This window comes from Myodes glareolus, chromosome 4 (assembly GCF_982192425.1).
Source record: "Myodes glareolus chromosome 4, mMyoGla1.1, whole genome shotgun sequence".
NCBI classification, from domain to species: Eukaryota; Metazoa; Chordata; class Mammalia; order Rodentia; family Cricetidae; genus Myodes; species Myodes glareolus.
The window spans coordinates 24395303-24421426 of NC_142029.1; the positions used below are offsets into that span (position 1 = coordinate 24395303).

The window sequence follows — 26124 nt, forward strand, 5'->3', positions numbered from 1 at the left end:
TTCAGATATTGGCCTTTGGTCTGGCCCAGGCTCCAGACAACCTGAGACCAGGACCCCCCACCCCCAGCCCCATCTCAGCCACAGCCCCTAACTGGAGGAGTGGAAGTGGCGAGTGACAAGGCAAAACCGGGGGCAATCTCCTCAGCGTACTGCCAGAAGGAGAAACAAGACCATCATTTGCTACTACTATTTCCGTAGTTAAAACTGGATAAAACAGACCTGGTGGCAGTGATGCATGCAAGCCTTTAGTCCCTCTACTCAGGAGGCAGAGGCAGGTGGATCTCTGTGAGTTCGAGGTCAGCCTGGTCTGCAGAGTGAGTTCCGGGACAGTTAGGGCTACACAGAGAAACCCTGTCTTGAAAAACTGAGGAAAAAAAGAGAAGAAGAAGAAGAAGAAGAAGAAGAAGAAGGAGGAGGAGGAGGAGGAGGAGGAGGAGGAGGAGGAGGAGGAGGAGAAGGAGGAGAAGGAGGAGAAGGAGAAGAAGAAGAAGAAGAAGAAGAAGAAGAAGAAGAAGAAGAAGAAGAAGAAGAAGAAGAAGAAGAAGAAGAAGAAGAAGAAGAAGAAGAAGAAGAAGAAATTTCAGTTCCTCGGCCTCACCCACTGCACAGTCTCAGTGGCCACCGTGGCCAGTGGGGCCGTCCTGGATGTGCAGCTATCAGCATCCCTGTCCATGTTCCACTTCTCGCGCGACTATTAAAGATGAAGTGAGAGGCTGAGAGACGGCGCAGCAGTGAAGGGCACTTTGCTGCTCTTGTAGAGAATTGGGGTTCAGTTCCCAGGACCCACACTGTGGCTTGTGACCTCTGTAACTCCAGTTTCGGGGAATCCATGCCTCTTCTGGCCTCCTTGGGCACCAGGCTCAGATGCGGTGTGCGCACATACAAGCATGCAAAACGTACCCATAAAACAAAAATTTTAAATCTCAAAAGAAAACCTTTTAAGAGAGGGAAGGGCAGTCTAGCAAGATGGCTCGGTGGGCGAAAGTGTTGGCCATCAAATCTCATGACCTGAGTTCAAGCCCAGGACCCACAAGGTCGAGGGAGAGGACTGACTCTGGCAGGCTGCCCTCTGACCTCCCTCCTAATGAGACACACACACAACAAGTAAGTAGATGTGCAGGGGGCAGGTTTGGTGGTGTGTATCTTGCAATCCCAGTATTTGGGAGGTTAAAGGGGGAGGATCTCAAGCTTGAGGCCAGCTTGGGCCACCCAGAGAGACTTTATCTAAAACAAAAACAAATGCTGAAGGGTTGACTCAGTGGTATAGCATGTGCTTAGCAAATGTGAGACCCTGCATTCAATTTCCAGAGCACCAAAGAAGCACAATAGAATGACAACTAAAATGTCTAAATGTACTCTGTGATCCTGGATCAGATATTAATCCAGGAGGGGGCAAAATATTGACAAAATTTGAATGTGGTCTGAGATTAAAGAATAGTTTGTAAACACTGTCAGTTTCCTAATTTTTTCAAAAAGATTTCCTGTGTATGAGTGTTGTTTGCCTGAACACATGTCACACAGAATCAAGCATGCACACACACACACACACACACACACACACACACACACACACACACACACACCCCACATACAGGCAGTAATGTTGGAGGCCAGCAGAGGGCGCCAGATCACCTGGAGTCAGCTGTGTGCTGCCATGCAGGTGCTGGGAACAAAGCACAGGGTCCTGTGGGAGAGCAAGGGCTCTCAGCCACTGAGCCATCTCTCCAGCCTCTAACTTCCTGATTTCACAAAACCACACTGTAGTTGTGTAAGAGTTAACATTTACAGGAGCTTCGTGCAGAAAACTTGAACATTCTCAGTACTGTTTTGCAACTTTTGCTAAGTCTGAAGCAATTTCAAGATTAAAAAAAAGATAAAAAACATTTTAAAATTATAGATCAAATTATTTACTTAGAGGGAAGGAAAGGAGAGACATGCCTCCTGGACTGTCAACACATACAAACGGACTTTTAAAAAAGTACACCTGTGGGATCAGCATGGCCGTTTCTGTCTGTTTGGCACTAGAGATGAATGTGTTGTCCTGAACGACTTAAGGACAGTCTGGTTTGAAGGCGACGAATGCAGCCCTTCCTTCAGGCTGGGTTGGAGGAAAGCTGGATTGATGCCATTGATTTGTGGTATGACCTGGACAAGCTATTTCTTCTCCCTGGACCTCAGTGCCCTAGTTGTAAAGACATCCTTGCACCTCCAGAGGGGGCTTCGTGATGTTCAAGGATGACGGAAGAAACAGTGAGAGGCCTGGGGAAAAGGCTCAGTTTGTACACTTGCCATGCAACATGAGGACCTGAGTTCAACCCTCAAAACCCACATAGAAACCAGGGCCCAGGGGCACATGCTTGGAAGTCCAGGAGGATCACTGGGCTCACTGGTCAGCCAGTCAAGGTAGGGCAATGAGAGGCCCTGTCTCAAAACACACAGGCTGTTCAAATAAAGGTTGATCAGGACTCCCCAGGAATGGAGAGAGAGAGAGAGAGAGAGAGAGAGAGAGAGAGAGAGAGAGAGACCCTGTCTCAAAACAAAAAAACATGAGATGGCCAGTGCCTGGGGAGGCATACCCGCCAAGTGTCCTCCGGCCTCCACACATGTACAACATATGCGCCCTCACAAACACAACAAAGTGAGCTGAGAGCTTCAAGGGCCCCACTCCTGAGATAGGGTGACCCAGAGAACCTAGAATAGACACATCCCCCATCCTCCAAAAAGTATGAGTGTTTCCTCACGGGGGCGGGGTGTCTACAGCCCAGTAGCCGCAGCTGGGGGGTCTGTGTGCAGGCACTGTTCCACAAGCCCTTATGGAGATCCTCTTCCATACCGTGGTTCTGCACCGTTCCCACAGCTCACATGGCTGTGCACCTCCTGGGGGCCCTGGGCTCTCCGTTTGCCATCTTCCTGGTGCATTCTGTGGAACACAAGAGTCCTGTTGTTTGAGATGCATCAGCTCTGCATGCCAGGGTTGGTTTGTGTCCTAATTCCCTGTGGGGTTTTGTGCTAGGGAAGACACAGCTGCCGTTCTTAAGAATACTTGGGAGGAAAAAAAAAAAAAGAATACTTGGGAGGGCTGGAGAGATGGCTCAGTGCTTAAGAGCACCTGTTGCTCTTCCAGAGGACTGGAGTTCTGTTCCCAGCCCCTGCATGGTGGCTCATAACTGCCCCTTCCCGGTGATCCAACATCTTCTGATACACATGCAAGCAAAACACTCAGACACGGATAAAATAAATATACAAACATTTAAAAAAGAATATTTGGGGGGCAGATGTGGTGTACAAGCCTTTAATCCCAGCACTGGGAGGGAGAGGCAGGGGGATCTCTGTGAATTTAAGGCCAGCTTGGTCAACAGAACAAATTCCAGGCCAGACAAGACTACATAACGAGACTCTGGATCAAAAAAGCAAAGAACCCCAAAACAACAACAACAAAAATAACAATAAAAGGCTGAATTGGGCAGTGGTAGTGCATGCCTTTAATCCTAGCACTCGAGAGGCAGAGGCAGCCGAATCTCTGTGAGTTCAAGGCCAGCCTACTCTACAAAGTTAGATCTAGAGCAGCCAGGACTGCTACACAGAAAAACCCTGTCTCAAATAACAAAAACAAAAAAAACAACAACAACAAAAAGGTAACATCTTATTTTATTATTTATGTAAGTACCTCAGGGCAATAATAAAGTAATTTTACAAGCCTGAATTTTTTTCCAAGCACTAACATTTGGATTACTTGGAGACAGGGTCTCACTACAAAACCTTAGCTGACCTAAAGTTTGCTATGTAGAGCAGACTAGCCTGGAACCAGTAGTGTGCCTCCTGCCTCTGCCTCCTGAGTGCAGGAATTAAAACCCCGATGTTTTGGTTGTGGTGGTTGTTTAAAGAGTATTTTGGAAAATGAGGTTGAGGATAGAGCTCAGCTGGTGAAATACTTGCCTGGCACACACCAAACCCCGAGATCTTTCCCCCAGTAACATATAAAATGGGGTGTGCTGTCTGTCACTCACCTCTAATGCCAGACCTTGTGAGGCAGAGGCAGGAGGATCACAAGTTAAAAGTCATTCTGAGCTACAGATTGAGTTTGAGGCTAACTTGCGCTACATGAGACCAAGTCTCAAAAAAAAAAAAAAAAAGTTCTTGGAAAACAAAACAAAACAAAAAGCTATTCCCTAATCCCTCCACCCTGAAATGCCTGCACTCCCTCACAGGGCCTAGAGGTGGTGTGGGAACAGCCACCATGCAAGAGCTATTTTTCCTGTTGCTTCATAGCTAAGGCAGCCTTCGTGGCTGCCAGTAACTGCCTACTAGCCCATACTGCGGCTGCCCCATGCTGCCCATGTTGATGGACACTCCATTGCGTAAGGCTTTTTCATCAGCCAGCTTGGCTTGAAGGAGGGATTAGTTCCACAGCTTTTGGTCCTGCTTGTTTGAAAGTTCCAAGTCACCATGGGAATCTCAAATTAAGTTTTTTGGGAGTGGCATGGTTAAGTACCTTATGCTGGTCTCAGAAAGCTCAACTCAATGTTTAAGCCAGTCTGTGGCTCATCTCTCCTAATGGAAAAAGAAGTCCCAAGGCTGTTTCCGGCCTTATTCCAAACTAGAAGGCAGAGACAGTTGGGGAGGCAAAGATTATAGTGTCATTGGTGATTTTGGTGGTTGTGAAGGGCACGGGGTTCACTGGCGATATTACTCAAAGACACGATGGGTAAGGAGGCCTTAGTTTGCCCCAAACCAGTCACACAGAGGTCTGGCCTGAGCGGTCCTTCAAGGGCCCAAGCAGTCCAGCCAGGGCTCACTTACCAGCCAGGTCTCTCCTGCCGATGGCCACAAGGCCCTCAAACAGTTCTTTGCTGGGGTTCTTTCCAGCTGTGGCCACACCATGTAGCCAGATGAGGAGCATCCGGTGACCATGCTCCTGGTAGCTCCTGGTTCCTGCAGATGATGAAAGCAGAGGCCACCATGGCACCTTCCCAGAGCATGAACATGCTGCCCGTTACTGCATCCTAAATGCACCTAGCAGGAGAGAGGCCTTTCTCTGCTATCGGCAGCCTGGGTTGGAGGTCAGGGTCACAGTACACACAGCTTCTCCGATTGGGTGGGTGGGTGATTGGTGTCTCAGGTCAAAGAACTTCCACAGCCTCAGGTTTTCTCTGAGGCATCTACCTGCCTACTCTAAAAAATGGCTTATGTTAGCCAGGCAGGGTTGGCACATGCTTTTAAACCCTGCACTTGGAGGCAGAGGCAGGGAGATCTCTGTGAATTGAGGCCAGCTTGGTCTACAAAGTGAGTTCCAGGACAGCTAGGAATGTTATACAGAGAAACTCTTTCAAAAAAAATTTTTTTACAAAAATGCTTATATCTTCAAGGTACTGGGTTACCCAACTATATGCTTCCTTTCTAACAGTCTACGCCTCGGGCACATGTTGGATCTAACACACAGATTAGATCTAACATAAAAAGCAGCCTAGTGAGAGGCAGCTGGCCATCTTTGTGCCCCAGCACTGGTTTATGGTTTTCAGCCTTAGATGCTCTCTAGAAATCTCTAAAAATTCTATGTACTTTTTTTTTAAAAAAAATATTTATTTATTATGTATACAATATTCTGTCTGTGTGTATGCCTGAAGACCAGAAGAGGACACCAGACCTCATTACAGATGGTTGTGAGCCACCATGTGGTTGCTGGGAATTGAACTCAGGACATTCGGAAGAGCAGGCAGTGCTCTTAACCTCTACCTACTTTTGACCCATTCATTGACAATGCATAGTGTTTGTATCTTCTGATTTCCTCATGTATAGGAATCACAGCATTTGAAATGACAAATTTACTCTTTTCCGTTTCCAGTATTTATGTCTCTCTCTCTCTTTCTCTCTCTCTCTCTCTCTCTCTCTCTCTCTCTGTGTGTGTGTGTGTGTGTGTGTGTGTGTGTGTGTTTATGCTGCATGGGTGTGTGATGTATATGAGTGAATGTGTGTGCATATGGTGTGTGCACCTGTGCCCTTGCATGTGGAGGCCAAAGGTGAGCATCGCGTGTCCTGCTCTGTCACTCTTCTTACTCGCGTGAATCAGGGTCTCACTGAAGCTGAAGTGTGCTGTGCTGTGCTGTGCTGTGCTGTGCTGTGCTGTGCTGTGCTAGGCTGGCTAACAAGCCCTAATGATCCTTCTCTATCTGCGTATCCGCCACCCGCAGCACTGAGGTCATGGAGCCATGCCCAGCTTTTATGTGAGTGCTGTGGATCTGAACTCGGGTCCTCACATTTGCACACCGAGTGCTCTCGCCCACTGAGTCATTGCCCAGACATGATATTCTTTTTGCCTATTTCTTTTTCATGCCTTTGTACCAGGGTCTAGATGTCTCAACTGATTTTAAATAAGACTGCCAACAGCGGCCTCTCTTTTTCCCCACAGGGGAGTGCTTAAACCAGGAGGGCTTTGGAAGTAGAGTGGGCTCTGGGTTGCACGAGCTTCTGTCCCCACCAGCACAGAACTCAGAGCTCATCTCACATGCCCCCACCCCCTGGCTGCCCTGGTGGAGGGCAGGGTAAGGCGGGTACCTGTCCACTGCTGCTCAATGGCACAGACGTGAGCCTCCGTGAACTCCCAGGAATATGCCAGTTTCTTCCACTCATTGGGCCTCAGACCCCGAGAGGCCAGTCGCCAAAGCACAGAGCGGAGCTGCAGTGTTTCCTGCCGGTGGTCTTGTTTAAAGGTCAGGGTCTTCCTAGTGGGGTCGCTGGTGTCCCTGCATGAAAGGTGCTCCTGGGGGGCAGATCCCAAGAGTGCAGGAGCCGTCTGGGGCCTGCCTCATGATAACATATGATATGTTATATGTTATAACATGATAACACATGATATCATAACACAGGTGATAGAGCCCGAATCAGCATGGGCCTGAGGCTTCACGTCAGCCACCCTGTCTGTGTCTTGCCTTGACCGCTGGATCCCACACTGTTCCTCCCTCTAGAACTCACCTCCTTGACTTTTAACCCGTTGCCATAGTCAAAAGAGCACTACCATGGCAGCTCCTCCACAAAGTCTCTGGCCAGAGACCTCCCGGTTTTCACCCCACTTCTCTATCACCCATAAAATTTATGTATCCAAACCAATTCACTCCTTGGCCAGGATCTCACTAGCACAGAATTGAGTCTGCCTCCTTTGAGCATGTCTGGGTGCTTGCCCATCTCCAGGTCCCCACTATCTGAGTGGTACCCAAGGCAGAGATGAGTAGCCACTTAGAGACAGGGCCCCAGAATCGGTTGAGGCTCCACACACAGCCAAGGCTTTCCAACAGGAGATGAACGGAGGAGCTACCTTCTCCCATCTGTAGAAACGGTCAGCTTTTATGATCATGTCCACCAGGCCGATGTGGTTGCTGCGGGCGGCCACTGCCAGGGCTGTTTTTCCTTGCTGCAAAGAAGAGGCAGGGAAGCTGGAGCTCCTGCAGGGCAGTGCGGGGCAGCCTCTAAACTTACTATTATCCCAGCAACCACTTCCAGTTTCATCAGGACCAACTGTGCCCAGAGCTGGGCTGGAGAAACGGCTCAGAGGTTGAGAGCCCTTGCCATTCCATCATGAGGACTAGTTTGGATCCTGGCACCCACACTGGGCGGTTCACAACTACCTGCAACTCCACCTCTTCCGATTACCAATCATCTGCACACACACTCTTCTGGCCTCCGTGGACATATACACTCACACAAGCATAGGCATATACACGCTTAGAGCAGTGGTTCTCAGCCTTTCTAATGCTGTGACCCTTTAATACAGTTCCTCGTGCTGTGGTGACCCCCCAACCATACATTGCTACTTCATAAGTTTAATTTTGTTATTGTCATGAACCATAACATAAATATCTCCTAACTGACCCCAAAGGGGTCGCGACCCACAGGTTGAGAGCCACTGGCCTAGGGTCGATCAAGCCAAGCAGCCTTCATTCCCTCTTCAACCCCACCTACGACATGATGTCCCCACTCTTGTTTCTCAGATGAAGAAATCAGAGCCTGGAGTTGGCATGGGTCATCCTGCCATACCTGTCTACCAATCCCCAGGTACCAGACCTGTTGCTCCAGGCCTCCCATATGACCAAACAACTGCAGGGGTCTGCAGGGATGTGGGAAGCTGCTTTAGGTGCAGCCAGCTTCCTGGGTTCAGCTCAAAGCCGTGAGTTCCACCCAAGTCTGGCCTTCAGCCTCACCCCACCCCATGGTCTCCAGCCATCTAAGGAAGGGCCACCTTGAGTCACAATAAGCTGGGGAGCTACCCCGAATTCTGTTGCATGAGCAGGGAGGTGTTAGGCAGTGTGATGCTGGCTGGTTCTGCTACTCCTGACACCCACCACGTGACTTACAGAACTAACATTCTGGTGGGTGAGGGGTGAAACAGAAATCAACCACAGCCCGAGCAAACCGTAGGGCCACAGTTGAGGCCCCCAAGACAGGCGTGTCCAGGAGATAGATTTTTGAGTTACACAGGAGGTCCTGAGACTATGAGAGCAGGGACGAGGAATTGGTAGCAGTGTCTCTGACCCCGAGGGAGCAGTGGAAGCCTGACAGAGGGGCTGCTTAGAGCAGGGGTACCTTATCTCGCAGGCTTAAGTCAACTCCAGCAATGAGGAGCATCTCAGCTACGTCCTGACATGCATGCTCGGCAGCGAAGTGGAGGGGAGTCTGCTGCCTCTGGAGAGAAGACAGGGGGGAGGTGAAGCATGCAGAAAGCATATGGGAGCCATGCATAGTGGTGCACGCCTTTAATCCCAGTACTCAGGATCTCTGTGAGTTCAAGCCCAACCTAATCTATATAGTGGTTCCAGAATAGCCAGGACTACACAGAGACCCTATCTCAAAAAATTTTTTTTATTACAATAAAATAAATAAGGACTGGAGAGATGGTGCGGTGGTTAAGAACATTTGCTGCTCTTCCAGAGGTCCTGAGTTCAATTCCTGGCAAACACATGGTGGCTCACAACCATCTGTAATGAGATCTAGTGCCCTCTTCTGGCCTGCAGGCACACATGCAGGCAGAACACTGTATATGTAGATAGATAGAGATAGACAGATATGAAGAGCAGGCACTGTTTTTGCAGAAGATCCTACTTGAATTCCTAGCACCCACATCACATAGCACACAGTTGCCTGTACTTCCAGCTCCAGGAGATCTGATGCCCCCCCCCACGCGCACCTCCCAGAGCCCCTGCACACAGGTTGCATTCACACATAGGTAGCATATGCTCACACAGAGACTCACATGCACACACACACACATAAACACATGAATGTAAAAAAGCCAACAATGCTGGGAAGCTAAAAAGAGGAACTAATTTCTCAACTCTAGGCCATGCTGGGAGACCCCTGGTTCTGAGTGGTTTCTGCAGTCACTTACAATGTCCGTGGCATCCAGATCACTGTGAGCATCTATGAGGAGCTGGACCAGGCCAGGGAAGTTGTGCCTTGCAGCAAGGTGTATAGGAACAGTGCCCTGCTATGGGAGAGACATGGAGATCAACCAGTAAGTCCCTCCCAGGACTGCAGATTGGAGGTGGGGTGGGGTTAACTTGGCCATTGTAGTCTCTCAAACAATATAGGCGATGTGAGGCAGGCACAGCCACAATGCTTGGAACTGGAGGCCTAAAACTGACCCATAGGAGGGCAGTAGTCTTCACGCTGGGTTAGAGGCCCTGCTGTGCCAGCCTGGGTATATGTACATGACACACATAAAAGATTTAAAAGAGAAATGTATATTTTTGAAATATATATCTCCTTCTTTATATCATGACAATAATTTATATATATGAAAGCCGGTTTAGTAAGGTCAAAACAGTTTGCAAGTGGTAGATAGTACCAGGGCCTCAAGGCCAGGTTCTCTCTCTCTCTCACCCACCCACACACACCCATGCACACACAGGTTCCTTTATTTTATTTATTTATTTATTTATTTTGGTCTTTTCAAGACAGGGTTTCGGGCTGGAGAGATGGCTCAGTGGTTAAGAGCACTGACTGCTCTTCCAGAGGTCCTGAGTTCAATTCCCAGCAACCACATGGTGACTCACAACCATCTGTAATGAGATCTGGCGCCCTCTTCTGGATTGCGGGCATATATGGAGGCAGAATGTTGTATACATAATAAATAAATCTTAAAAAAAAAAAGACAGAGTTTCTTTGTGCAGCCTTGACTGACCTGGAACTCACTCTGTAGACCAGGCTAATAGCTTCGAACTCACAGAGATCCACCTGACTCTGCCTCCTGAGAGCTGGGATTAAAGGCGTGCGCCACCACCACGTAGCAACACACAGGTTCGGTATTTCTTTCTTTCTGTTTCTGTTTCTATTTCTGTTTCTCTCTCTCTCTCTCTCTCACACACACACACTCTTTATTTCTATTTCTCTCTGTGTGCCTCTCTCTCTCTGTCTCCATTTCCTGTCTCTGTCTCTCCCCAACCCCTACCCCCAGAGCAAACCAATTTATTTAGCAAAACTGAGAAGACTACCAAGACAGGAGGATCTGGGGTTTCTGATAACAACATCTGTCCTGACCACAGGATTACACAGCCCCTGAAGGTTTCTAATAGGGAAAAGGTGAACACCTAGGCTAGAGAGATGGCTCAGCTGGTAAAGTATTCTTCATGCAAGCATGAAGACCTGAGTTCAGATCCCAGCACCCACATAAAAAGTCGTGTGTGGCAGGGCACACCTGTGATCATAGGGGCACAGTCAGAAGGACCCTGCTGACTCAAAAAATAATATGGGGAGTGATTGAGGAAGACCTCTAATGCTGACCTCTGGCCTCTACACACGTACGCACACAAGCACGCATGCACAAACACACACACACTCATGCACATGCACACATACACACACTCACGCATGCATACACACACGCACACATACACACACTCACGCATGCACACACGCACATACACACATGTGCGCGCGCACACACACCCAGACACACACACAAACAAACACCAGAAAGACAGAGAATATAATTAAGTGGTCAGTGGCTGGACTGGCAAAAGTTAAAGATTCCCAGGCACAGGCAGTTCAGTGGGAGGGTGGCCAAGCTCGGTTTCAACACTGTCCCTGACAGAGCGTCAGAAATGAAATGCCACTATTATTAGTTCCTGCCCCACCCCAACCACAAGGGACAGGAAGGGCCTAGTTCTCCCTTCTGTGTTTAATATAATCAGGGGACACTGCAGTGGGGATCCCTTCAATCCAGGCCCAACACTTACCCAGTCAGCCATGTTTGGGCACCCGCCTGCCTTGATGAGTGCCCAGGACACATCCTCAGAGCCGCCAAGGGCTGCATAGTGGAGGCAGCTCAGCTTTTTCTGGAGAGAAACAGGCATCAGGGCACTATTCCGAGGACCTCTCGTGTGACAGGCACCAAGATTCATACTCCACTTAAGTCTCATGGCAGGAGTCGTTGGTGACTGGCCCAGGCCTGTGGCCTTTACTACAATGACTTGCCCTGGGCCACAGAGCTAAGCTGTGGAGAAGCCAAGACCAGAACCCAGGATGACCGCTTTAAAACCTCTATTCACCAATCTCGGAGGGCTGGGTACCTGGGTGAGGGCATTGACGTTGCTCCCGGCACTGAGGAGTAACCTCACACAGTCCGTGTGGATCGCTTCAGCGGCTGCATGCAAAGCGGTCAGACCCTCCTGAAACACACAGGGAAAGGGACGAGAGTGGGGAAGCGGAAGCCAGACCCGGAGTTAAGGGCACACACCTATCTCTGTCCCCTTGAGCTCTCAGCCACCTACGAGTGAGGACCAAGGGCTTGGTTACCTGAGCCTGTGCTGAATGACCTGCTGACCTCATCATCGCCTCTATCCATGTTCTCCTTGCCCTCTGACCCACTTCACCCTCACTAATCTAGTCCCTCCTGCGTCAGAAAGCTGCCCCGACCATCCGGGCAGTGGCGACTTCTCATGGTTTGTTGGTTTGTTTGTTTTGTGTGTGCATATGTTTTTTGAGACAAGGTTTCTCTGTGCAGCCTTGGCTGTCCTAGAACTCTCTCTGTACACCAGGCTGGCCTCGAACTCACAGAGATTCACCTGACTCTGCCTCCCAAGTACTGGGGTTAAAGGCGTGCACCACCATGCCTGCTCATGTTTTGACAATCCTATCTGGCTCCCCGCTCAGCCAAGTCCCTCGGATGGCTGCTCACTTCCTCCTGGTGCGTGTCAGTGTGAGAACATGCCCTATCCCAGCTCTCTACCAAGACAAAGTGCACTGCCCCACAGGCTGGGGGTTCCCCAAAGACAGAGCCAGCAAGCACCTCCTCTGTCTGCATCCCCAGCTGATGACTCACTGTGTTCTGCTCCTCCAGGTCTAGTCCAATGTCCACAAGTCTCTGCAGCACAGCTGTGTGGCCCCGGCTGGCAGCCAGGTGCAGGGCCGTGTTCCCCTCCTGCAGGAAGAAGACAGATGACGGAGTCCCCAGATTGCAGTATGTCACAGAACCCCCACTGGAGCTGTCCCCCTCATTTCACAGATACAGAAGTTAAGGCCCAGAGCAACATGTCCGGGGTTACAGGACAAGTCTGACGAGCTTCATGCCTGTCACCACCAAAGGCCACAGCCAGGGGCATTCTCAAGGCATAAGTCTTGCACATGCTCTTGCTCCTTGTGATTCAAGGCAGCTGCATTATTTTAAAAACAAAATAGGGGCTGGGAATGTACATCAGTTTGTAGAGTGATTACCCAGCATGCACAAAGCTCTTGGTTCAGTCCCCAGGATGATTAAAATCAAGCATGGCAATGCCACCTAGAAACTCAGTGCTTGGGAGTTGGGGGCAAAAGGACAGTCCCAGATCATTTTCTGATACACACTGAGCTTGCAGCCTGGACTATATGAGACTGTCTTAAAGAAAGAAGCGGGTGGAGTGGAGAGGCAGGAAGGGGAGCAGAGAAAAATGTATAGCTCAATAAAAACCAGTAGAAAAGAAAGAAAGAAAGAAAGAAAGAAAGAAAGAAAGAAAGAAGGAAAGAAAGAAAGGAAAGAAAGAAAAGAAAAGAAAAGAAAAGAAAAGAAAAGAAAGAAAGAAAGAAAGAAAGAAAGAAAGAAAGAAAGAAAGAAAGAAAGAAAGGGGTCGGGTGGAGAGAAAGAGAGAAAAAGAGAAGAAATTTCATCTTGGACATCTCACACCTCACCAGCTGGCCATGTGCACCAAAGTGTCCACTAGAAGAACATCAGACACACGACACATTCTGGCCTTTGGGAACCTTTCCCCCAAGCAGAACTCTAGTCAGAAGTAGGCTCTATGATGCTGGAGAGATGGCTCAGTGGTTAAGAGCACTAGCTCTTCTAGAGGACCTGGGTTCAATTCCCAGCACCTACACAGTGGCTCACAACCATCTGACACCCTCTTTCTGGCCCCTGAAGTCACCAAGCCTGCACATGGCACACATATATTCAGGAAAACATTCATACACATAAAAAAAATCTGAAAAAGAACAGGTAGGCTCTAGGAGGTGCCAGGACCATGAAGGACAGAGAGTGCAGCTGGTGAGGGGTTCAGTGTGCCTCTCAGCCACACGGTACCTTGTCTTTGACACTGTGGTCACAGCCAGAGCCCACGAGGAAGTCCAGAGCATCCAGCTGTCCATGCTCCGCAGCTCTGTGAAATGCTGTTCTTCCCAGCTGATCAGAAGGCAAGAGCCAGTGAGCCTCCGCAGACTGCCCGTGCCCACACCGCCCCTGCCCGCGGGCCTGGGCTTTCCTCACCTCTCATGCCCCGTCCTCCCTGCCACTGGGCCCCAGGTTCTGAACAGCAGCCCCTTTGTTGAGGGGAGATCCTCCTCCTGCCACAGTCCCTCAGTGGCTCCCTGCTGCCAGTCATATGAAGAGAGAATCCTCAGGTTTGAGACAGAGCTCCATGGGGACCCCATGCCCCTTGGACTTCTCCTCTCATGATTCCAGTCCGCCAGGAATCACACACTCAGAACTTTTCTCTATCTTTGAAGCTCAGGGATGCTTTCCACCCCTTTCCAATTACTCTCCTTCCCTAATCGCCCCCTTCTCCGGGAAACAGAAAACAGGCTCCTTTCTCTAACCTGTCTAAGTCCTTGATGGAAGGGAGAGCCAGCCATGTTCTGATTTCATCCTGCCCATCTATATACCTGTCATGTCCCCTCCAGGGACGCTCAGGGTAGAATAGTTTTCCTAGCTGATCCAAGAATGGACTCCAGGTGTACGGTGTCCCTAGTAGAGCCTAAGCCAATAAGACACATCCAAAGAGTGTCCCAGCTAACAGGGTACACCCAGTGAAATACCAGCCAATGGGAGAGTTGAACAGCTTTGCAAGGGTCTTACCTTGTCTGCATGGTCCAAGGCCACATCCTCCAGGTCTTCCATGACGAAGGCCAGCACAGGCATGTGGCCTTTCTGAGCCGCACAGTGCAGTAAGGTCAGACCATCCTGGAAACAAGCCAGTGGGGAGGGGGGAGGCTGGAGTCTGCGAAGGGCCCCTCTTCATACACTGCCTGTTTCCCAGCATACAGCTGCCATGGCAACAATGCTCTCAATGATGAAGAGAGCCCATGCATGACCCAGGGAGGCAGCCACCAATCAGGATGCCAGAAGCCAAAAGCCTGGCTCCACGCTCATCAGCTCTGGTTTGGGACCCATTGCCTTCACCTCTCAGAGTTTGCATGTACACACAGATTGCCTCAGTGCAAGTCAGAGCATAGGAAAAGTATTTAAGTGTCTCTAGTTGGCCTGGAACTTGCTATGTAGACAGGTTGACCTCGAACACATAGAGATCCTCCTGCCTCTGCCTCCTGAATGTAATGTTGGGATTACAGGTGTGTGCCACCAAACAGTTGGATTCCAAACTGTAACCTGACACAGCATTTGCAGTCCCAAGAACATCCTACAGAGCCGTCGTGTAAAGAACAGGGCTGGAGAGATGGCTCAGTAGTTAAAAGCAGGCTTCTCTTCCAGAGGACCCGGGTTCAAGTCCCAGCACTCACATCAAACAGCTCACACAGGCTTATCACTCCAGTTCCAGGGCCTCTTAGGGTATCTAAATGCATGTGGTACAAATAAACTCACACACACACACACACACACACACACACACACACACACACACACGCATTCATAAAAATGAATAAAAAATGAAGCCAGCAACTGAGCGCTCAGTGTACAGGGTGAAAAAGGCCAGCTGTGCACCGTTGGATCTGGAGTCAAGAGGTCTTGGAGAGGGAGGGGGAGGTAGGAAGAGCGAGGTCCCTTGAGTGATATTTAAATGAAGGAGATTTGTGAAGGACAAATGACCCAGAACTTCCGCCCCTGCCGCATTAAGGTTGGAGTCCCTGGAGCACTGTTTTTCTTTTTTAAAAATATTTTTAGAGATGGAAAGATGGCTCAGCAGTTAGGAGCACTTATTGCTCTTGCAGAGGACCCAGGTTCCCAGTACCCACATGGGAGTTCACAGCCATGCCTAAGTCCAGTTCCAGGGGATTCAAAGGCACACATGTGGTACACATACATTCATGCAGGCAAAACATTTATACACATAGTAAAGACTTTTTTAAGAAGTGTGTGTGTTCTGCTCCGCCCTTCCTCCCCTCAAAGGCCAGAAAAGGCTGAGATCCCCCTGGATCTGAAGTTACAATTAGTTATGAGCTTGGGTCAGAGAGAGCTGGTAACCATGGAGCCCTCTCTCGGGCCCCCTGGAACACTGTTTTCCAGTGCTCACCAACCACTGATGCAGCCTAAGAATCGGCAGAACACTGGTAGCTGTGAGCTCAGTGAGTCTGAATTTGAGGCCTGTGGCTTTCGCTGTATGTAAACTCTAGTGATTAAGTGCGCTGAAGTAATCAGAGGGCGATAAACAGGGCTCGAAATTCATGCCGAATGTATCCAAAATACGTAAAAAAAAAAAAACCCCAAAAGCTCATCAGTGAGAAATTCACCAACTAAAAAGTACTTTAGAAAAATGCCAGGTATGGCACATGACCATAGTCCTCCTCGCTACTCAAGAGGCTGGTGGGAAGGATCACCTGAGACCAGGAGTTAAGGGCTAGCCTGGGCAATACAGCAAGACACTCCTCTCAATAAACAGCCTAGGGTAGCCTCAAATTTGCTGTGCAGCCAAGAATAACTTTGAACTTCTTGCCCTTCACCACCAGAGTAACCACTGTACTTAAGTTATGTAGTGCTGGGGACCAAACCCAGGGTCTTGTGTATTCTACCAACTAAGCTACATCCCCAGGCCTATTTTGCTGTCCCAAGGAAGCCACATAGAATGTCCAGGCTGGCTTCTGTGAGCTACTGGAGAAACTGAGGACATTATCCTAGATGTCCCAACTCTCCCTGAAGAAGCTCCAGATACCCTACGGTCCAGTCAGCCCAAACCTCCCTCACGGGTTAGCCTGGGCAAAACCAGAGGGATGGTCTAGCCAGCCATGGAGCTATGAACAATATCAGCAAGGCACTGAGGAGGCTGAGGCATGAGGATAACAAGTTCAAGAACACGGACGACTTGTTCTTGAATGTAGTGAGACCCTTCCTCAAACCGAAGAAAGAAAATGATCCCAGGCACACTGACTGACGCCTATAACCCACTTAAGAGGCTGAGGCAGGAGAATTGCATTGAGGTCACACTGGCTACACAGTGGGTTCCAGGTGAGCCTGGGCCGCAGAGTAAGACCCTGTCTAAACAACCAAAAGATGAAAGGGGGCAGGGGAGGAGGTAATAAAAAGAGTAGGTCCTAGTTATTTTAACTAAAGTCCAGTTACACTGGTTACTAAATTTTAGAGTGTTTTGTTGCAAAGATCATAAAACAGACGATCTAAGTGGAACCCATTTAGGGATGAGAAATCTAAACCAAGGCTTGGATAGACGACTCGGTGGGCAGAGCCACTTGCAACCTGACAATCTGAGTTTGATCCCCAGGTACTACACAGTGGAAGAACAGAACCAGCTCCTGCAAGTTGTACACACACACACACACACACACACACACACGCACACACGCACACACAATAAAATTAATTTTTAAAATTAAAGAATGGATGGACAAGGGCACTTTTTTTCTAGAGGCTTGGGGAGAAGGTTAGGTTATGGTTACTGGAGTTCCAGATGGTTGTGAACTGCCATGTGGGTGCTGGGAACCGAACTCCAGCCTCAGCTTCCTTTGTCCACCCTTTCTGCCTCTCTCTTTTCCTGTGTGAACTCCTATGATCACAAGGGCCCATGTGGATAACCCAGGGGGATAAAATCTTCCCATTTCAACATCTATAATCTTATTTTTGCAAAATTCCTTTTGTCATGTTAGATTCTGGGGGTTCCCAGGTCTTAGATTAGGATATGGACATCCTGGGGGGGGGGTTGACACCATAAAAGGGAACCTTTTGACTAAGGATAAGCTCAGTGGGTAGTTCTAGCCTGGCATGCACAAAGCCCTGGGTTTATCCCAGTACAGAATAAACAAGATGTGATGACCTGTGCCTGGAATCCCCCAGCTTGGTTGGTGGAGGCCAGAGGATCAAGGTCATTCTCTGCTACAGAAGGAGTTCAAGAACAGCCTGGGCTATGTGAATTCTAGAGGAGGAATTCCAGGCACCCAGATTTGTAGGACCCTGCTCCCTTAAGTCATATCAAGCACTGAGGGAGGCCAGGTTCCTAAGGGGCCAGCACCCCCCCCCCAGCCTGGGACATCACACCCACTTGCTTTTCCTACCACTTTGAGGTAGGTAGGCACACACACACCATACACACACACACACACACACACACACACACCATACATACACACACACCATACATACACACACACCATACATACGCACACATCACCATACATACACACACATACACACAAACTCCATTTCCAAATGGGTGATAAAGTAATCCACCCGAGGTCTAAGAGTTGGTACCCTGGGTTCTGATCCTTCCATCCACCACCTTGAGGATGAAGCAGGCAGAGCCTGGCAGGAGGCCTAAGGAAGACTTCCTGCCTCAGCACATCTTCCCAACTGCCCTGTAGGGTGTTGGGCAACCCTAACTGTAAACACGGAAATCAGCTGGCCAGACAGCTGGAGAATTTCCACCCCAAAGCAGGGAGGGATGGAACAACCGAATGAGAGACAATCGTCTGATGAAAATATTCCCACCCTATCTCTAGCCTAGGAGGGGCTTCCAAGGGCTCAGCTCAGCAGGGGCTGCAAGGTTCCAGGGGGCAGGCACACTGCCTGTGGCAGAAGCAGGTGGGAGATGGAGGGAGGAAGTGGAGAAGTGGGGGTGGGGGGCTGGGGAGGTAGGGGGCAGGGAGGCTGGAGCTGCCAGCTGAGATCTTACCTTGCTCTCACAGTGGACCTTGGCCCCAGCGTTGACGAGAATCTGCACGATCTGCAAGTGGCCAAACCAGGCAGACAGGAGAAGTGCATTCATCCCAAACTAGGGGAGAGGACACAGGGAGGTGAGGAGAAAGGGAGGAGACAGAGGAGTGGCTGTGGCCACATGGCCAAACCATTCATCTTATAGGTGCCACTCAGTCCGGAGAGCCCCAAGCTGTAGGCACTTAAAAACCAGGAAGTTTTGCTGGCTTTTTAAAAGACGTATTTATTTTGTTTTATATCTATGCGGGTTTTGCCTACATATGTGTAAGTGCGTCACATGTGTGCTGGTGCCAGAGGAGGCCGGAAGAACATGAGTTTCCCTGAAACTGGAGTTATGGATGGTTGTGAGCCACCATGTGGGTCCTTTGCAAGAGTAACAAGTCCTCTAAACCACCGAGCCATCTCTGCAGCCCCAGGTTTGCTATTTTGTTTTGTTTTTTGGCACAGGGTTTCTCTGTGTATCTCTGGCTGTCCTGGAACTCGCTCCATAGACCAGGCTGGCCTCGAACTCACAGAGATCCAGGCTGATCAACTATTGGAAACTTTATTTTCCTAGATGAAACCTAAAATTAAAGTAGCTGTCATCTACTCTCATTGCTACTTCCGTAGAAGGACCATTTTAAAGAAACCACTTGGAGGGAACAGATCTCAGGTTTGCTTGACTGTCGTTGTTGTTACTGTTGTTTTGAGATAGGTTCACACGTAGCCCAGGCTGGCCTCAAGCTATGTAGCTAAAGATGACTTTAAACTCCTGATCCTCCTGCCTCCGCCGCCCAAATGCTGCAATCATAGCTGCTCGTCACCATGTCCAGCTCGTATTTATTGTACGTGCGTGCAGGGGAGCGCGTGTGTAGGTTGAAAGAGACCCTTATACTTAGCTCTTTCCTTCCACCTTTTCGTGGCCTCCAAGGATTGAACGATTGATTTAGGTTACCAGGCCCACTAAGTCATCTCACCTGCCTTTGTTTGTTTATTTGTTTGTTTGAATAGGGTTTCACTATTTAGCCCTGACTGGTCTGGAACTCGCTAGGTAGACCAGGCTGGCTTCAAATGCACAGAGATCGTCTGCTTCCGCCTCTTAAATGTTAGGATTAAAGGCATGCGACACAACACCCAGAGGTGTTTAGTTAATGAGTTAATTTAAAGTTAGCTTGGGGGGCTAGGTGTATAACTCAGCTGGTAAAGAGCTGGCCTCGCACGTGTGAGGTCCGGGCTGTAATCCTCAGCACCTCATAAACTGGACACCTGGAGTCCCAGCCCTTTAGAGCTTTCAGGGTACAGAGGCAGCAGAAACAGAAGTTCAAGGTCATTCTTGAGTTTGAGGCCAGCTTGGGCTCCCCAGAGCCTCTCTCTATTGTTTCCTCTTTCTTTCTTTATTCCCCCCCCACACACACCCCGTGCTGAGGATAAAACCCAGGACCTCGTGCATGCTAGATAGCCACTCCACAGCCGAGCCACACCTCCAGCCCTAAGTATCCATTGTTAAGTATATCCATACCAAATGGCGCTGCCAGATTCAGTCCTTCTAAACCTGTGGAGGCAATTCTGCAGATCCTGTCTTAGGGCTCCCTCCTCTTCAAGTAGAGCGCCATCTACTGATCTGCCCAATCTGCCCCAGGACACAGTTTCACCAGGGCAGAGTCCCACGGTCTATCACACGAGACCCTCTTCTTGGCCCCTTTCCTAGGTGGGCCATCATTGATCCACGTGACTATTCCTTCTATGACTTACCAATCTCCCTCATCACGTAGCATTGTGAAGGACCGAAAATGTTCCCAGAACTGAAAGCCATTGATAATAGAGAGCACTTTCTTCCCACGCCAGGGAAAAGGAATGGGACAAAGTGTCACCAATTCCTAACACCGACTTGGGCCCAGGCTGTACCCAAGCATCGGCATGTCGGTGGCAGTCTCACCAATGACAACTTGTTCAGAGGCCAGACAGCATGAGGATGTCCTTGCTCCCGGACAGGAAGATAGGTGCGCGTCACACAGACCTCCTTACCGAATCTGTGTCGTCCACAGCGGCCCCATGTTCCAGGAGCAGCCGCACAGCCTGCTCATGCCCAGCACCTGCAGCCCAGTGCAGGGCCACTCTCCCCACCTGCCAGGAGGGGAGGGAACTTGTCATTCCACCCTGCCTGGCCGGCCCCCAGCACCCTCCCTACCGAGACAGCTGGCCTGCAGGGAGGAAGGGCTGTTGGTGGCTCTGGTGACCAGCTGGCTGAGGAATCCAGCCCTTCTTGGGGTCCGTTTTCCCTGGTATGGTACAGTCAAAACAAATATAAGATACACTGACTGGACCCATCTGTCCCTGCCTGAAACTCTTCGTGGCTCCCCACTGCTCTTGGGGCAAACGCCTGAACCTGAGCCTACAAGCTCCTGTGTGGCCTGGCACTGCCCCCCCCATTGCTTCTCAGAGGGGCCAGATGGTTCCCAGCTCCAAATCTTTCTTCCTACTGGGAAGCCACATGTGACCTAAGACAGCTCTCAGTGTCCTCAAGGGAGACGAGTGTCTGGTTCTTCCCTCACAATGAGCCGAAAGGACCTGACTGTCTGGTTCGCTCTTCACCACCCTGGGAGTTTATCCTGGTTTCTGGCTCTCGGTCCATCTGAGCAGACTGGGCCACCAGCCTCCTCCGAATAGTCCACCTCTTTGCCATCTCAGTTCATGAGAGGCAGCCAAGGGAAACACTACTCTTCAGTGTAATCTCTGGACGCCAGCTCTCTCCTCTCGGGCTTCTGCCACACTCTCCCCTCTACCTGAAACACCGCTCTTTGCCTCAGCCTGGCTCATCCCACAGAAGCTTTCTGGGACACCTCCAGGTGAAAGAAAGCCCCTTGGTCCCCTCCCTGTATCGTGGGAATGAGAAAGTTAGCTTGTGGACTTTGCTCCCCCACCAGACTCCATGAAGGCTGGGATCAGAGCTGTCATGGGTTCTGCTCTGTTTCCAGCAACTAGCATAGGGTACGTTCTTAATAAATTCTTAGTGCATGAATGAATGAACCAGTGTTCATGAGAGAACACGCTTAATGAATGAACAAAGACATCAATGAGTATGCATGTAAACATAATTAGTGGATGGATGGACGGATGGATGGATGGACGGATGGATGGATGGACGGACGAATGGACGGATGGGCAGATGGGCGGACGGACAGACGGACGGACAGACAGACGAATGGATAAACAGACAAAGCACTATCATACTACTAGGCCATGCTTCCCTGCAGGTACTTACTTGTTCAGGAACTGAGACCAAAGCTTCAGTTACCAAGCACATGCTGTGTGGCCTGAAGTGACCTGCCTCTGCCCCACTATAGCCTTGAACTATACAGAGGGCCAATACTTCCCACTCTCCTCGGCTCTCCAGGGCTGAGAGTCAGCCACTAAGAAGCTGGTGGCTGAGTGCTATGAAGACCAGAACACGCCAGACACACTTATGATTCTTGTTACTATTCTCACACACACCCCCAAGCTGATTCTGAAGACTGAAGTCATGCCCCTGTCCCATCCCTCTAGACAGGGCACCCTCTGCTGCAATCAAGGGTCCTGTATCCCATGCCTGCTAATCAAGCCTTAGTATAACATCCAAGAAGTTCCTCTGAGCCAGACGTTCTGAGTCAGAGAGGGGTCACCCTGCATAGTACCCGGGCCTGTCTTCAGCATCCACTTAGAAGACACACTTCCTCCTCTCTCCTCGTCCCCAGCAGGGGACCCTGCTTCCCTGTCTGATCATTAGACTCTCAGGAGGCCTGTGCCTCCTGCAGCTTCTCACACAAGCGGGGACGGCTTGATAAGAGAGCTAAACTCAACTGCTACCTCACATACATGCCCCAGAGTCTGGAGTCTGGTCCCTCGTGGTCTCCAGAATCTTGCCCACATGCACCTCCCCACCTTTGTTTCTTAGATGGGCCTTCCAGATGGGCCCCACAGGCTCAAAGTCTAAGCTCTGGACTTGCCAAAGCCTGGCTTGGGATCCTGACCCTTAGGCCAGCTCCAGTGAAGACGGCGTGGGCCTCCCCTCCCCGCCAAGTCAGTGCACACAAACACACCCCATCAGAGGCAGCGGTTTGTCCCACTGGAGGCAGCACTTACGTGGTTTCTAGCCCTGATGTTAACCCTCTTCTCAAACAGCTCCTTCATCCTCCCCACCTGATTCCAGCGTGAGGCCTCATGGAGCTGTCTCTCCAGGGGAAGCACTGGGGAAGAAGAGGGATTCGAGGTGAGAGGAAGGGAACACATACTTGGGGATGCACTTGGGGAAGGGTGGAACTCATTCCCAGTGGAGCCAGTGACCACCTCGCTAATATCTACCCAGTGTAGAAGACAGTGAGGAGTTAGTGGGCCAGAGGTGGGGTCTTCCGCTTTTAGAACTTCCTATCCCTCGTTTTTCTGTCTCCTCCCTCCTCGCCCTAAATTCTAAACCTTTCCACCTCCACATCTGGGGCCCATTCCACTTTGCCCAGCTGAAGGCTTCTCTCTTCTTCCTCAAAACACCCCCAGGGCATGGGGAGGAGGCTTAGGTAAAGTGCTTACCTGGCAAGAGTTCAGATCCCTAGAACTCAATTTAAAAGAAAAAAAAAACAGGACGGGCAAGATGGGTCAGAGAGTAAAGGTTCTTGCTGCTAAGCCTGATCCGAAGACCTACATGGAGGGAGGGAGAGAATTTTCTCCTGCAAGTTGCTCTTTGGCATCCACTTGAGCACCATGGCACAAGCACACCTACACACACATACACACACACACACAGACAGACAGACAGACACACACAGACAGACAGACAGACAGACAGACAGACAGACAGACAGATAGATAGATATGTAGGTTAAAAGATGGGTCAACAGGTAAAGAGCACTTACTGCTCCTTCAGAGGATCTGAGTTCAGTTCCCAGTACCTATGTTGGGCCACTAACAACTGCCTGTCTGTCATTCTAGCTTTAGGGATCAACGCTCTCTTTCCACCTCTGCAGGCACCCACCCATGCACACAGACACACACATGCACACACAGACACACACACAAGAAAACAAAAAGAAAGTCTAAAAGAGGAGGGGGAGGAGTAGTGAAACGGCTCAATCAGTAAGGACATTTGCCACCAAGCCTGACAACCAGAGCTTACTCCCCACGACCCACATAACAAGAGGAAAGAACTGACTCTGGGAAGTTGTCTTCTGACCACCACAGGCACACCACACCACACACACACACACACACACACACACACACACACACACACACACAAATAAATAAATATAAAAGAAAACTCAAGCTGGCCCAGAAGGTGAAGGGTTTGCCATGCAAGCCTGTTGAGATGAGTTTGATTCCCGGAGCCCATGTGAAGAACCAGATGTATCTGTAATTTTGTCATTAGAAAGGGGGCAGAAACAGGAGAGTTTCCCAGAAGTTTGAAGGTCAGCTAGTTTGGAGTATGCACCACAGTTTGGCAGAAACAGTAAGAGAGATGCTGCCTCAAAAACAAGGTGGAAAACAAAAAACAACAAACAAACAAACAAAGAACAAGGTGGAAGGAGAGCGTCGACTCCTGACAGTTGTCCTCTGACCGTCACACATGAACCTTTGGGCATCAAGGGACGGATGCCAGCATCTTAGCAGGGCCAGCAAACTTGGAAGGGACAAAGTTAAGAATGAAACCTTATCTGTTCCATCACTCCACCCCACACATTTCCAGTCTCAATAATGCACACCAGGCTCTCTGACATCTGAGCATTTATCAGCACTGGGTTCTCGGCCCCAAATCTCTCAATACACCCTCAACACTTCAGTATTCTCCCTTTGATCGTGAGAGTCCTTAATGCTCCTTTGACCCCAGCAGAAAGCTGTGATAGCTCTGAAATAACCAGCTCTTTGCTGGGTGCCGTGACACACACCCGTAACTTTAGTACTTAGGAGATGAAGGAGGGGGGGTCAGGCATTCCACGGCAGCCTCAGCTGCTTAGCAAGTTGAAATCCAGCCTGGGCTACACTAGACCCTGTGTCATAAAAGTGGGTGTGGGGAAATGACCTGGAGAGATGGCTCAGTGTTTAAGTGCAGCTGTTGCTCTTACAGAGCCCTTGAGTTTGATTCCCAGTACTCACATCTGGTGGCTAGCAACTGCTTATAACTCCAGGTCCTGGAAACCTGATGCTCCCTTCTGGCTTCATCTTCAGGTGCACACAAGCACACACACACAAAGATAATAAAGCAAGGCACATGCTTTTAATCCCAGCACTCAGAGGCAGTGGTAGGCAAATGTAGGCAAAGGTACAGCCTGGTCTACACAATGAACTCCAGGACAGCCAGGAATACACAGAGAGAATCTGTCTCCAAAAATTAATTAATTAATTAAAAAGTAAAAGTCTTAAAAGCAGCACTTATGCCTAGTGAAGTCCAGCACCCATTTCTCATTCATCTGGGCAGACAGTAACAGCTGGCTTCAGCATGTTGAAATCCAGTGGGCAGGACTATGGGGATTTGAGAATGCACTCTGGGATCAGTGGTCAGGGTTCAGCCTAGACAGCCTCGGAGGAGACAGTGACACAGTCTTCTCTCCTCTCCCAGGCAGAGCACTAAAGAGCTCCCAGGAGAGCAGATGGCCACAGGTATGCCTACCACACACCTAGGGGGCCTGGCTCTGGGTACATTCTGAAAGGGGTTCTGAAGTTCCTTATTTCACTCAGGGTTGGAGATGAACCACAGCCCCTCTTTTCTAGGTCCTGGTTCCTCCTGTGATATGCTACCTACAGTCCATTTTATTCTGGGTGAACTGGGGTCTTTAGGTTTTCATTTTGTCATTGAGGGTGGTGGTATGGGCGGTGGGGGTCTCATGTAGCCCAGGCTGGCTTTGAACTCCCTATGTAGCCAAGGATGGAAGATGATGTTGAATTCCTGATCCTCCTGCCTCTACTTCCCTAGTACTAGGATTACAGATTTGTGCCTCCGTGCCTGGTTTACATGGTGTGAGAGATGGAATCCAAGGCCTTGTACGTATTAAACAAACATTTTACCTGCTGAACTGTGCCCCATGCCTGATTTCAGCATTTCTACTACAATACAGTCATGTGACCTCATCCTATCCCTCAGCTTTCTCATCTGAAAAATGGAGATAACAGTAGGCCCTACCCACATAATAGCAAAGGTAGAAGACCCGCCTGACCTGCGCTCCAAAGCCTGGCACACAAAGCAAGATATTAACAAGGATCGCTGTCACCCCTGGCTTGCCCCTCCCAGGACACCCTGAGTCCCAGATGTGAGGCCACTGTCCCCTATGCCTGTGCAACGTTCCTCCCGGAGTCACAGAGAAGCCCGAGGTGACCCACAGAGACCGAGGTGGCCATGTGAAGGGCCAGCCTCTCCCTGGGCCGCCCTCTGTGAACGTGGGATTCCCCTATGGGCCTCGGGCCCCCACCATGTCCACCCGCCCTCGGCACCGGGACTCACAGCCGTGGGTCTCCCAAGCCAGCTCCTCCTCCATTCCGCTGCTCCGCTCGCTCGTGCAGGGCGCGTAGCTGCCTGGGGCTAGGAGTGCGCGGAGCCGGGAGCGCGCAGAGGGGGGAGTGGGCGGCAGAGGTTCTCCGTAGATCCCGCCCGCTGTCAACCCAGCTGTGAGTCTGATCTGCACACCCTTTTCCCACCTTCAGCTCCCACTCCCGCTGTGCCTTCTAGCTGCCCCAAGTCCCCTGCGTGCAACTCTCCTGGGACCCTCCCAGCCTTGAAGTCTCAATAGCACTCTGGACTCTTCAGACCCCGCTACCCCATCAAGCCTGTGGGCTTA

The 26124-nt window shown here is 50.1% G+C and overlaps 1 protein-coding gene across 5 annotated transcripts; it reads right to left on the reverse strand.

The window, feature by feature from the left end:
* Positions 1-1883: 1883 nt before the first annotated feature.
* On the reverse strand, positions 1884-26124 carry Ankdd1a (ankyrin repeat and death domain containing 1A). 5 transcript variants are annotated; one of them, XM_087905320.1, is made up of 15 exons: positions 22448-26123; positions 20354-20452; positions 18309-18407; positions 14315-14419; positions 13544-13642; positions 12311-12409; positions 11559-11657; positions 11226-11324; positions 9377-9475; positions 8575-8673; positions 7310-7405; positions 6553-6757; positions 4801-4932; positions 2834-2920; positions 1884-2259 (listed from the first exon to the last, which is right to left on the reverse strand). In XM_087905320.1, the coding sequence occupies exons 1-14, from the start codon at positions 22592-22594 to the stop codon at positions 2859-2861; spliced, it is 1539 nt and encodes a 512-aa protein (XP_087761446.1). In that variant the 5' UTR covers positions 22595-26123; the 3' UTR covers positions 1884-2259; positions 2834-2858. The 5 variants fall into 5 exon arrangements, with proteins under 5 accessions (XP_087761446.1, XP_087761447.1, XP_087761445.1 ...); XM_087905321.1 differs by having other exon boundaries at positions 1884-2920; positions 9377-9472; positions 22448-26124; XM_087905319.1 differs by having other exon boundaries at positions 1884-2920; positions 22448-26121.